Raw genomic sequence first — 12390 nt, 5'->3', positions numbered from 1 at the left:
CCAGAGTTCACATTCCAGAACTTGATGGTTCTTCTAAGAGTTCTTCTCACTTGAAGCTCCATTGGCAAGAACTACTTAAAATAGCTGTTCTGGATGTAATTTCCCGGTCTTATATATGTAATATAGGCTTCATGGAACACACTGGTTCCAAAGCTAATACTCATTTCATTGTTAGGATTGATTTCCTTAAAACTATGCCCCAAAGAATGCATCATGGATAATTTCTTCAAAATAGATCTGTACTCTAAGAAGATGCTTATGAGAAATAGATATAAAGGGGCTTTTCTGTGCTGATGACATTACTGTTTGCAAACAAAATAAACCTTGCAGGGATGTTGCGAGGAATAACTAGTCAATGTTAAGTGGCAAAAATACTGCATGAATGAAATTGTTTTTACCTTTGAAATTTTTTAAATCATGGATTGATCTATGTTTGTTGCTTAATATACTTTCTCATCTGAAATAAGTTACTGTTGAATAGAGTATATAGACTATGTATATATCCTTCTAACTTTGAATTGGCAGTATTACCTTACTTCGTAAATCACTGTTTTAAAATGTGGGGGAAAGGAGATTTTTTTCTCCTCTCACTTTAGATTATAGAGGCTGCTGTTTATCATGGTGAATTTGTTGTTGTGTTAGGTGCTGTTGAGTCAGTTCCAACCCATAGTGACCCTATATTCATGCAACAGAAGGAAACACTACCTGATCCTTCACCATCCTCACAGTTGTTGCTTTGTTTGAGCCCATTGCTGAGCCATTGTGTCAGTCCGTCTCGTTGAGGGCATTCCTCTTTTTCACTTTACCAAGCACGATGTCCTTGTCCAGGGACTGATCCCTGCTGATAACATGTCCAGAATACTTGAGACCAAGTCTCACCCACCATCCTTGCTTCTAAAGAACATTGGGGCTGTGCTGCTTCTAAGACAAGTTTGTTCGTTTTTCCGGCAGTCCATGGTATATTCAGTATTCTTTGCCAACACCATAATTCAAAGGCATCAATTCTTCCTTATTTCACATGCATATGAAGCAACTAAAAATACCATGGCCTGAGTCAGGCACCCCTTAGTCCTCAAAGCAACAGCCTTGCTTTTTAATACTTTAATGAGGTCTTTTGCAACAGATTTGCCCAGCGCAGTATGTCATTTGATGGTTAATAAGTGTATTATAAATGGTGTATGCGAGAAATGCAAGAGGAAAATAGAAGTGTAATATTGGGGAACCCAAAAATATTAATGAATTTAGGTGTGGAATATTTTGGAAGGAAGGAAGATAGCATTTACAATATTTGTAACTTAGTATAGTTCAAAGAACTCTTATCAAAAATTTCTCTACTAGCTTGTCAGTAATTTTGTTGTTTAAATTTTAAAGTTTCTTTGCAGCTTCATTATACCAAGGTTACATTGTGTTATGTATATAATAACTTGGTTTTTCTTTAGTTTTGCCCATTAAGAATGCCAGCCAGTTAAATCAGACCTGAACTTTTTTTTATAATATCCCATGTTTGGCATATTAAGTTGGTAATAAATGTACACACTTTTTCCCCTTTTGTTATATTGGGAATCTCCTTGTAGAAATGTAGTGTTGCTAATTTATGCGTACTTGGTGACAATGAGGAAACCCTGGTGGTGTAGTGGTCAAGTGCTACGGCTGCTAACCAAAGGGTCGCCAGGTCAAATCCACCAGGCGCTCCTTGGAAACTCTATGGGGCAGTTCTACTCTGTCCTATAGGATCACTGTGAGTCGGAATTGACTCGACGGCACTGGGTTTGGTTTGATTTGGTTGGTGACAGTAATATATTTTTCATGTCTAAATTTGTCTACACTGCTCTGTTATCAGATTCTAACCTCTGATTTTCATCCATAAGAATATTTGAAATATATAGATTACATTAGTATATATAATATCAATGTATAAAAATTGAAACTGAAAATGTTCATGTCAAACGTATCCACGTTAAAGTACAGTTCTAAAGAAAAATAGCTTAAATCTGCAAATAGATTTAAGAATCCATCTCCATTCTCTGTTTTTAATTGCTAGAGGTATCTTGTCAAATTAAAGCTTGTAAGTTATTTAATATAGATGAAAATTAAACTAACAGTTTTCTCTTCCTTGTTCTTATTTGCAGCCTGGTTTGCCACCTCAAAACTTCTCAATGTCTGTCACAGTCCCTGTGACTAGCCCTAATGCTTTGTCCTACACGAACCCAGGGGGTTCACTTGTGTCCCCATCTTTGACATCCAGCTCAGCGTTAGCAGATTCAAGCATGCTCTCTCCACCTCAAGCCACATTACATAGAAATGTATCCCCTGGAGCCCCTCAGAGACCACCAAGTACTGGCAATGCAGGTTTGTAGTGAAATCTCTTCTGCTGGTTCATTAACAAAGAGGGGGGTAAAAAACTAATTGCTAACATAAAAAAAAAAAAAGTTTTTTTTTTTAACATAAGCATAGGTTATTCTGCTACTCTTAGTTTACTGCTTTGATGAGTAAGAATCACTACTACATGATTGGCTCTATTTTAAGGTATTTTTTCAGTACCTCCTATGGCTCTCGCACTGTGCCGGGCACAGTGTAAAGAACCTACCCTCTGTAAGTTTTCTTTATGAGAAAGCCATACTTTTTTTTTTTTTTTTTTTTTATGGCTCTCGCACTGTGCCAGGCGCAGTGTAAAGAATCTGCCCTCTGTAAGTTTTCTTTATCATGAGAAAGCCATACTTTGACAGGCAGAAAATTTAATTAGATTATCATAAGCAAGGATTTAAAAGTTGAGTATAAGCCGTTTAAGGAGCCCTGATGATGCAGCAGTTAAGTGCTCGGCTGCTAACCATCTAACCAAAAGGTTAGTGGTTCAAACCCACTCAGCAACTCCACAGGAGAAAAGATGTGGTGATCTGCTGCCATAAAGATTATAGCCTAGAAAATCATATGGGGCAGTTCTACTGTGTAATGTTGGGTCATTCTTAGTCGAAAATAGACTCAGTGAAACCTAACAACGACAGTAAACCTTCTATGTTAGAAATATGGGGAATAGATGTGCCTGATTGGAGTTAGAGTGTTTATTGTATTTCCTTCTACCTAAATTAGTTCATTCGTTCAGCAGAAATTTACAGTGTATTTACTGCATTACTCTGTCATGCAGTGCCTCATCTGCCTTTAGTCGTAGATTTAATAGTACTCCATGAGCATTATCTCTGTTCGTATGAGCTTGATTGACAAACTCATATACATGATTACATCAAAGTATACATTAATGCCACGTTCAGGCTATACCAGTTTTTATTTTTGTGTTTTATAAGAATGAAGTGGGGGTTACCTGTATTCTGTGAGGTAAGGAGAGCTAATTCATATTCATTCCCTCCCCTTTCTCTTCTCTCTAATGCTGTTAGGTGGGATGTTGAGTACTTCTGACCTCACGGTGCCAAATGGAGCTGGAAGCAGCCCAGTGGGTGAGTATATTTCTGCTGTTACACTCTGTAGGCATCAATCCTGTCAGAGACAAAAGGAATATTTTTCCTGGAACAGGGCCTTTATACCAAATTGAAATGAAGAGGAGAAAACGGGGATATATGACTAAAGTAGACATGTCTCTTTGAAAACTTAAATTCCTTCCTAGGGGTACTTTAACTAATACTTAAATTTTTCACAAATCCCTGTTTTTCTTCCTTGTTGTACCTTGGCGTTAAGTTCAGTTACTCATTCATTCATTAAGTTTGGACATCATTCTTTTGTAAAGACTGAACCGCCTTAATACCACATTTACATCAAGGCAATTTCTTAAGCAGAAGCTTTCTGTATCTGTTTATTTCAGTATCTGCCCTCCCTAAAGTTAGACTATTAGCAAACGGATCTATCTTATAATAGCATGAAATGTTACTGGAGTAGGGAGAAATGATGGACCTATTTCTAGAGATACCAATAGAATTGAGAGGCTCTCTGAAGGAACTCTTTTGGAGGTCACATGTAGAACATTCATACTTTGTCATAGATGCAGCCAAATAGGTTCTTTCACTTTGAACCCCTCTCAAGCTGACTAGCAGTTTAAACAGGCCATAAATGTACCTGCGTGGCCCTGAAGTACTTGTAAAGATAGATACCAAGATCTTATGTGGTATATATATGGTGTATGGATTGAATTGTGTCCCCCGGAAATATCTGTCAACTTAGCTGGGCCATGAGTCCCAGTATTGTGTGATTGTCCACCATTTTATGTGATTTCCTTGTGTGTTGTAAATCCTGTCACTATGATGAAATGAGATGGGTTAGTGGCAGTTAGATGAGATATACAAGATTAGATAATGTCTTAAGCCAGTCTCTTTGAGATATAAAAGAGAGAAGTGAGCAGAGAGACAGAGGGACCTCATATCACCAAGAAAGCAGTGCTGGGAGCAGAGCGTGCCCTTGGACCTGAGGTTCCTGTCCTGAGATGGTTCCAGACCAATGGAAGACTGATGACGAGGACCGTCCTCCAGAGCCAGCAGAGAGAGAAAGCCTTCTCCTGGAGCCGGCGCCCTAAATTCGGACTTCTAGCTTACTGGACTGTGAGAGAATAAATTTCTCTTTGTTAAAGCCATCCACTTGTGGTATTTCTATTATAGCAGCACTAGATGACCAAGACAAAATTTGGTACCGGGAATGGGGCGCTGCTCTAACAGATACCTAAAATGTGGAAGTGGTTTTGAAACTGAACGAACTGGCAGCAGCAGAGAAGTAGCAGCAGCAGCAGAACCAGGAGACCAGCACCAGACAGCGCTAGAGCCAGCCCACAGAGTGAAGGAGCTGAGTGCCTGTGTGCAGGAGGCTTCCTGGTGGAGTGGGGTGCCTCTAGGCGCTTATTGGTGGAGTTAGGCTTAGCAACCCATGGAGCAAGAGGGAGCTGAGTGCCTTCTGGCCAAAGTTTACTGGTAGAGTGGGGTGCCTCCAGGCACTTAGCGGTGGAGCTACAGAGCTTTGGAATATGCAGATTACACAACCTTGTATGATGAAAACAAAGACGACATGAAGCGCTTACTGGTGAAGATCAAAGACTACTTCCTTCAGTATGTCTCACACCTCAACGTAAAGAAAACAAAAATTCTTACAACTGGACCAATAAGCAACATCATGATAAACGGAGAAAAGATTGAAGTTGTCAAAGATTTCATTTTACTTGGATCCACACTCAATGCCCATGGAAGCAGCAGTCATGAAAGCAAAGGACATGCTGCACTGGGCGAATCTGTAACGAAAGACCTCTTCTAAAGTGTTGAAAAGCAAAGATGTCACTTTGAGGACTAAGGTGTGCCTGGCCCAAAGCACGGTAATCAGAGCTGTCTCATACGCCTACAAAGGCTGGACAGTGAATATGGAGGACTGAGGAAGAATTGATACCTTTGAGTTATGGTGTTGGTGAAATACCACGGACTGCCAGAAGAACCAACAAGTCTGTCTTAGAAGAAGTACAGCCAAGAATGCTCTTTAAAACGAGGATAGTGAGACTTTGTCTCTTGTACCTTGGACATGTTATCAAGAGGAACCAGTCCCCAGAAAAGGGTCAACGAAAAAGAGAAAAACCCTCAAAGAGATAGATTGACACAGTGGCTGCAACGATGTCTTCCAACATATAAACGATTGTGAGGATGGCGCAGGACCAGGCAGTGTTTCATTCTCTTGTACAGAGGGTCAGCATGAGTCAGAACCAACTTGATGGCACCTAACAACAGTAACAACAGAAGATAAGGTAGAATATCCCGAATGAAGCCTAGAGGCACAAAAGGATGGAAAACTCAAAGGAACGCTAAGTCCCAGAGGATATAATGAAGAGGTCTAACATATGTGAAGTTGGAGTCCCAGGAGGTAAGGAGAAAGGAAATTGGGCAGAAGCGATATTTGAAGAAATAATCACTAAGAATTTATATATAATTCTGTATATACATACAGGCAGATACACACACACACACACAGTCTTCCCTCAGTATCTGCAGGGATTGGTTCTAGGACCCTCTGCAGATGCCAGCATGTGTGGATTGCTCAAGTCCCTTGTATAAAATGACGTAGTTTGTTTTTTGTTTCTTTGTTGTTTTTGTTTTGTTTTACACAGCACAAGAATGAAAAGTGTTTCGCTTTGAAGAGGAATAATGATTGTGGGACCAGGTTAGGGCAGATGTGTGAGGCAGTAGATCAAAGCAGGCAGTTTTACAGATAGCCACATCCAGGCCCTCCTGCTGCAGGCTGCCCTCCAATCCAGGTGTCCTGCTAGGAGGCTCTGGGTGACTTTGCATGCCCACACATACATGGTGTAGGGGGTTCTAGATCCTAGATCTGCCAACTTGGTTTTCTCCTTAAGGACCCAAGATGTCTGCTGAAAACATGCTCTGCCAGATCCTAGGTCAGGTGACCCTATTCCTCGTGTCCTCACTTGCCTAAATTGTGTCGAGGTATGGCTGCCCCTGTCCTCTGGGAGCATCATCCTTCTCAACCTAATACTGTTTGTTCCTTGGGACCAAACCCTATCTTGCCTTGTGCTGCCTTCCACGTTGCCTCCAGGCCCTTGAGCTCTTTCTTTTTTCTTGAATGTTTTTGATCCGTGGTTGGTTGAACCCACAGATGTGGAACGTGTGGATCCACAGGGCCAGCTGTGTCTGTGTGTGTGTGTGTGTGTATGTGTGTGTGTGTGTGTGTGTGTGTGTGTGTGTGTATATCGTTAGGTGCCTTCAAGTTGCTTCTGACTCATAGTGCATCTATGTACAACAGAACAAGAAACTGCCCAGTCCTGCACCACCCTCAGCGGTCACTAACATGTGTGAGCCCACCTTTGCAGCCACTGGTCAGTTCATCTCGTTGAGAATCTTCCTCTTTTTTGCTGACCCTCAGTTCAGAGTCATCAGCTCTTCTTCAGTCGTCCGTATTCACTGTCCAGCTTTTGCATGCATATGAGGCCGTTGAAATTAACGTGGTTTGGGTCGGGTGCACCTTAGTCTTCAAAGTGGCATCTTTGCTTTTTTGACACTATAAGAGGTCTTCTGCAAAAGATTTGCCCAACACAATATGTCCTTTAATTTTTTTTTTAATAATTCGTATTGTACTTTAAGTGAAAGTTTACAAACCAAGTCAGTCTCTCACAAAAACTTATATACACCTTGCTACGTACTCCCAATTCCTCTCCACCTATGAGACAGCCCCCTCCCTCCCTCCACTCTCTCTTTTCGTTTCCATTTCGCCAGCTTCTAACCCCCTCTACCCTCTCATCTGATCCAAGAAGCTCACTCCTTACCAGCATCCCTCCAACCCACTGTCCAGTCCAATCCATGTCTGAAGAGTTGGCTTCGGGAATGGTTCCTGTCCTGGGCCAACAGAAGGTCTGGGGGCCATGACCACTGGGGTCCTTCTAGTCTCAGTCAGACCATTAAGTCTGGTCTTTTTATAAGAATTTGGGGTCTGCATCCCACTGTTCTCCTGCTCCCTCAGGGGTTCTCTGTTGTGTTCCCTGTCAGGGCAGTTCATCGGTTGTAGCCAGGCACCATCTAGTTCTTCTGGTCTCAGGCTGATGTAGTCTCTGGTTCCTATGGCCCTTTCTGTCTCTTGGGCTCGTAATCACCTTGTGTCCTTGGTGTTCTTCATTCTCCTTTGATCCAGGTGGGTTGAGACTCATTGATGCATCTTAGATGTCTGCTTGCTAGCGTTTAAGACCCCAGATGGCACTCTTGAAAGTGGGATGCAGAATGTTTTCTTAATAGATTTTATTATGCCAGTTGACTCAGATGTCCCCTGAAACCATGGTCCCCAAACCCCTGCCCATGCTATGCTGGCCTTCAAAGCATTCAGTTTATTCAGGCAACTTCTTTGATTTGGTTTAGTCCAGTTGTGCTGACCTCCCCTGTATTGCGTGTTGTCCTTCCCTTCACTTAAAGTAGTTCTTATCTACTGTCTAATTAGTAAATACCCCTCTCCCACCCTCCCTCCTCCATCTTGTAACCACAAGAGAATGTTTTCTTCAGTTTAAACTATTTCTCCAGTTCTTATACTAGTGGTCTGATATAGTATTTGTCCTTTTGGAACTGACTCATTTCCCTCAGCATAATGCCTTCCAGGTTCCTCCATGTTATGAAATGTTTCTTAGATTCCTCACTGTTCTTTATCCATGCGTAGTATTCCATTGTGTGAATATACCATAATTTATCCATTCATCCGTTGATGGGCACCTTGGTTGCTTCCATCTTTTTGGGATTGTAAACAGTGCTGCAGTAAACATGGGTATGTGTATATCTGTTCGTGTAAAGGCTCTTATTTCTCTAGGATATATTCCGAGGTGTGGGCTTGCTAGATCCTTTGGTAGTCTATTTCTAGCTTTTTAAGGAAGCGCCAAATCAATTTCCAAAGTGGTTGTACTATTTTACATTCACACCAGCAGTGTATAAGTGTTCCAATCTCTCCACAGCCTCTCCAACATTTATTATTTTGTGTTTTTTGGATTAATGCCAGCCTTGTTGGAGTGAGATGAAATCTCATTGTAGGTTTGATTTGCATTTCTCTAATGGCTAATAATCATGAGCATTTCCTCATGTATCTCTTAGCTACTGGAATGTCTTCTTTAGTGAAGTGTCTGTTCATATCTTTTGCCCATTTTTTTTTTGAGTTTTTTTTTTAATTTTATTGAGCTTCAAGTGAACGTTTACAAATCAAGTCAGTCTGTCACATATAAGTTTATATACATCTTACTCCTTACTCCCACTTGCTCTCCCCCTAATGAGTCAGTCCTTCCAGCCTCTCCTTTTGTGACAATTTTGCCAGCTTCCAACTGTCTCTATCCTCCCATCCCCCCTCCAGACAGGAGATGCCCACACAGTCTCAAGTGTCCACCTGATATAATTAGCTCACTCTTCATCAGCATCTCTCTCCTACCCTCTGTCCAGTCCCTTTCATGTCTGATGAGTTGTCTTCGGGGATGGTTCCTGTCCTGTGCCAACAGAAGGTTTGGGGGCCATGACCGCCGGGATTCCTCTAGTCACAGTCAGACCATTAAGTATGGTCTTTTTATGAGAATTTGGGGTCTGCATCCCACTGATCTCCTGCTCCCTCAGGGGTTCTCTATTGTGCTCCCTGTCAGGGCAGTCATCGATTGTGGCCGGGCACCAACTGGTTCTTCTGGTCTCAGGATGATGTAGGTCTCTGGTTCATGTGGCCCTTTCTGTCTCTTGGGCTCTTAGTTGTCATGTGACCTTGGTGTTCTTCATTCTCCTTTGCTCCAGGTGGATTGAGACCAATTGATGCATCTTAGCTGGCCGCTTGTTAGCATTTAAGACCCCAGATGCCACATTTCAAAGTGGGATGCAGAAGGTTTTCATAATAGAATTATTTTGCCAATTGACTTAGAAGTCCCCTTAAACCATGGTTCCCAAACCCCTGCCCTTGCTCCGCTGACCTTTGAAGCATTCATTTTATCCCGACTTTTGCCCATTTTTTAATAGGGTTATTTGTCTTTTTGTAGTTGAGTTTTTGCAGTATCATGTAGCTTTTAGAGATTAGGCGCTCATCAGAAATGTCATAGCTAAAAACTTTTTCCCAGTCTGCAGGTAGTCTTTTTACTCTTTTGGTGAAGTCTTTGGATGAGCATAGATGTTTGATTTTTAGGAGCTCCCAGTTATCTAGTTTTTCTTCTGCATTCTTAATAATGTTTTCTATACTGTTTATTCCATGTATTAGGGCTCCTAACGTTGTCCCTATTTTTTCTTCCATGATCTTTATTGTTTTAGATTTTATGTTTAGGTCTTTGATCCATTTTGAGTTAGTTTTTGTACATGGTGTGAGGCATGGGTCTTGTTTCGTTTTTTTGTAGGTAGATACCCAGTTATAGTTGGCTGGGTTTTTATCCAGTTATGCCAGCACCATTTGTTAAACAGACTGTCTTCTCCATTTAACTGACTTTGGGCCTTTGTCAAAAATCTGCTGCTCATACGTGGATGGATTTATTTCTGGATTCTCAATTCTGTTCGATTGGTCTATGTATCTGTTGTTGTACCAGTACCTGGCTGTTTGTACTACTGTGGTGGTATAATAGTTTTTAAAATCAGGTAGAGTGAGGCCTCCCACTTTGTTCTTTTTCAGTAATGCCTTGTTTATCCACGGCGTATTTCCCTTCCATATGGAGTTGGTGATTTGTTTCTCCATCTCATGAAAAAATGTCGTTGGGATTTGGATTGGAATTGCATTAAATGTATAGATTGCTTTTGGTAGAATAGACGTTTTTATAATGTTAAGTCTTCCTATCCATGAGCAAGGTATGTTTTTCCACTTACGTAGGTCTCTTTTGGTTTCTTACATAAGTGTATTGTTGTTTTCTTTGTATAAGTCTTTTATATCTCTGGTAAGATTTATTCCTAAGTATTTTTATCTTCTTGGGGGCTACTGTAAATGGTATTGATTTGGTGATTTCCTCTTCGATATTGTTTTTGTTGGTGTAGAAGAATCCAACTGATTTTTGTATGTTCATCTTGTATCCTGACACTCTGCTGAACTCTTCTATTAGTTTCAGTAGTTTTCTGGAGGATTCCTTAGGGTTTTCTGTGTATAAGATCGTGTCGTCTGCAAATAGAGATAATTTTACTCCTTCCTTGCCAGTCTGGATGCACTTTATTTCTTTGTCTAGCCTAACCGCTCTGGCTAGTACCTCCAGCACAATGTTGAATAAGAGCAGTGATAAAGGGCATCCTTGTCTGTTTCCCTTTCTCAAGGGAAATGCTTTCAGGTTCTCTTATTTAGGGTGATGTTGGCTGTTGGCTTTGTATAAATGCCCTTTATAATGTTGAGGAATTTTCCTTCTATTCCTATTTTGCTGAGAGTTTTTATCATGAATGGATGTTGAACTTTGTCAAATGCCCTTTCTGCATCAATTGATAAAATCATGTGATTCTTTTGTTTTATTTATGTGATGCATTACATTAATTATTTTTCTAATATTGAACAATCCTTGCATACCTAGTGTGAATCCCACTTGGTCATGGTGAATTATTTTTTTGATATGTTTTTGCATCTATTGGCTAGAATTTTGTTGAGGATTTTTGCATCTAAGTTCATGAGGGATATAGGTCTATAATTTTCTTTTCTTTTCTTTTTTTGGTGTCTTTACCTGGCTTTGGTATCAGGGGTATGCTGGCTTCATAGAATGAGTTTGGGAGTAATCCGTCCTTTTCTGTGCTCTGAAATACCTTTAGTAGTAGTGGTGTTGACTTTTCTCTGAAAGTTTGGTAGAACTCTGTAGTGAAGCCGTCCAGACCAGGGCTTTTTTTGTTGGGAGGTTTTTTTTTTTTTTATTAGCTTTTCAATCTCTTCTTTTGTTATGGGTCTGTTTTTGCTGTTCCACCTCTGTTTGTGTTAGTTTAGGTAGGTAATGTGTTTCTAGGAATTCATCCATTTCTTGTAGGTTTTCAAATTTGTTAGAGTGTAATTTTTCATAGTAATCCGATACATTTCTTTTAATTCAGTTGAGTCTGTTGTAATATAGCCCATCTCATTTCTTATGCAGGTTATTTGCTTCCTGTCCTGTTTTCCTTTTGTCAGTTTGGCCAGTGGTTTATCAATTTTGTTGATTTTTTTCAAACATCCAGCTTTGGCACTTGTTAATTCTTTCAATTGTTTTTCTGTTTTCCATTCCATTTAGTTCTGCTCTAATTTTTATTATTTGTTTTCTTTTGGTGCCTGAGGGTTTCTTTTGTTGCTCTTTCTAGTTGTTCAAGTTGTCGGGATAATTCTTTGATTTTGGCCCTTTCTTCTCTTTGTATGTGTGCATTTATTGATATAAATTGGCCTCTGAGCACTTCTTTCGCTGTGTCCCAAAGGTTCTAATAGGAAGTGTTTTCATTCTCATTGGATTCTCTGAATTTCTTTATTCCATCCTTAATGTCTTCTATAATCCAGCCTTTTTTGAGCAGGGTATTGTTCAGTTTCCGAGTGATTGATTTCTTTTTGCCGCTTTTTCTGTACTTGATTTCCACTTTTATCGCCTTGTGGTCAGAGAAGATACTTTGTAATGTTTCAGTGTTTTGAATTCTGCTAAGGCTTGCTTTCTGACCTAATATGTGGCCTATTCTACAGAATATTCTTTCTGCATTAGAAAAGAAAGTATAGTTGGTTGCTGTTGGGTGGAGTGTTCTGTATTTGTCTGTGAGGTCAAGTTGGTTGATTATGGCAATTAGATCTTCCATGTCTTTATTGAGCTTCTTTCTGGGTGTCCTGTCCTTCACTGAAAGTGGTGCGTTGAAGTCTCCTGTTATTGTGGAGCTGTCTGCCTCACTTTTCAATGCTGTTAGTTTCTTTTATGTACCTTGCAGCCCTGTCATTGGGTGCATAAATATTTAATATGGTTATATCTTCTTGGTGTATTATCCCTTTAATCATTATGTAGTGTCCTTCCTT

At 40.3% G+C, this 12390-nt stretch overlaps 1 protein-coding gene across 5 annotated transcripts in view; it reads left to right on the top strand.

Annotated features, from left to right (window-relative positions):
* MEF2A (myocyte enhancer factor 2A) overlaps positions 1 to 12390 on the top strand; it is a 212260-nt gene that overhangs the window by 155528 nt on the left and 44342 nt on the right. For all 5 annotated transcript variants that reach the window (XM_023553063.2, XM_064267059.1, XM_064267060.1 and 2 more), the window contains 2 exons: positions 2130 to 2349; positions 3390 to 3449. In XM_023553063.2, the coding sequence (XP_023408831.1) occupies positions 2130 to 2349; positions 3390 to 3449 (280 nt within the window). The remainder of the gene's footprint in view (positions 1 to 2129; positions 2350 to 3389; positions 3450 to 12390) is intronic.

The sequence above is a fragment of the Loxodonta africana genome, chromosome 13 (assembly GCF_030014295.1).
Source record: "Loxodonta africana isolate mLoxAfr1 chromosome 13, mLoxAfr1.hap2, whole genome shotgun sequence".
In the NCBI taxonomy this organism is placed as follows: Eukaryota; Metazoa; Chordata; class Mammalia; order Proboscidea; family Elephantidae; genus Loxodonta; species Loxodonta africana.
Note: the sequence above shows the minus strand (reverse complement) of the source record. Positions and strands in the feature narration are given on the sequence as shown.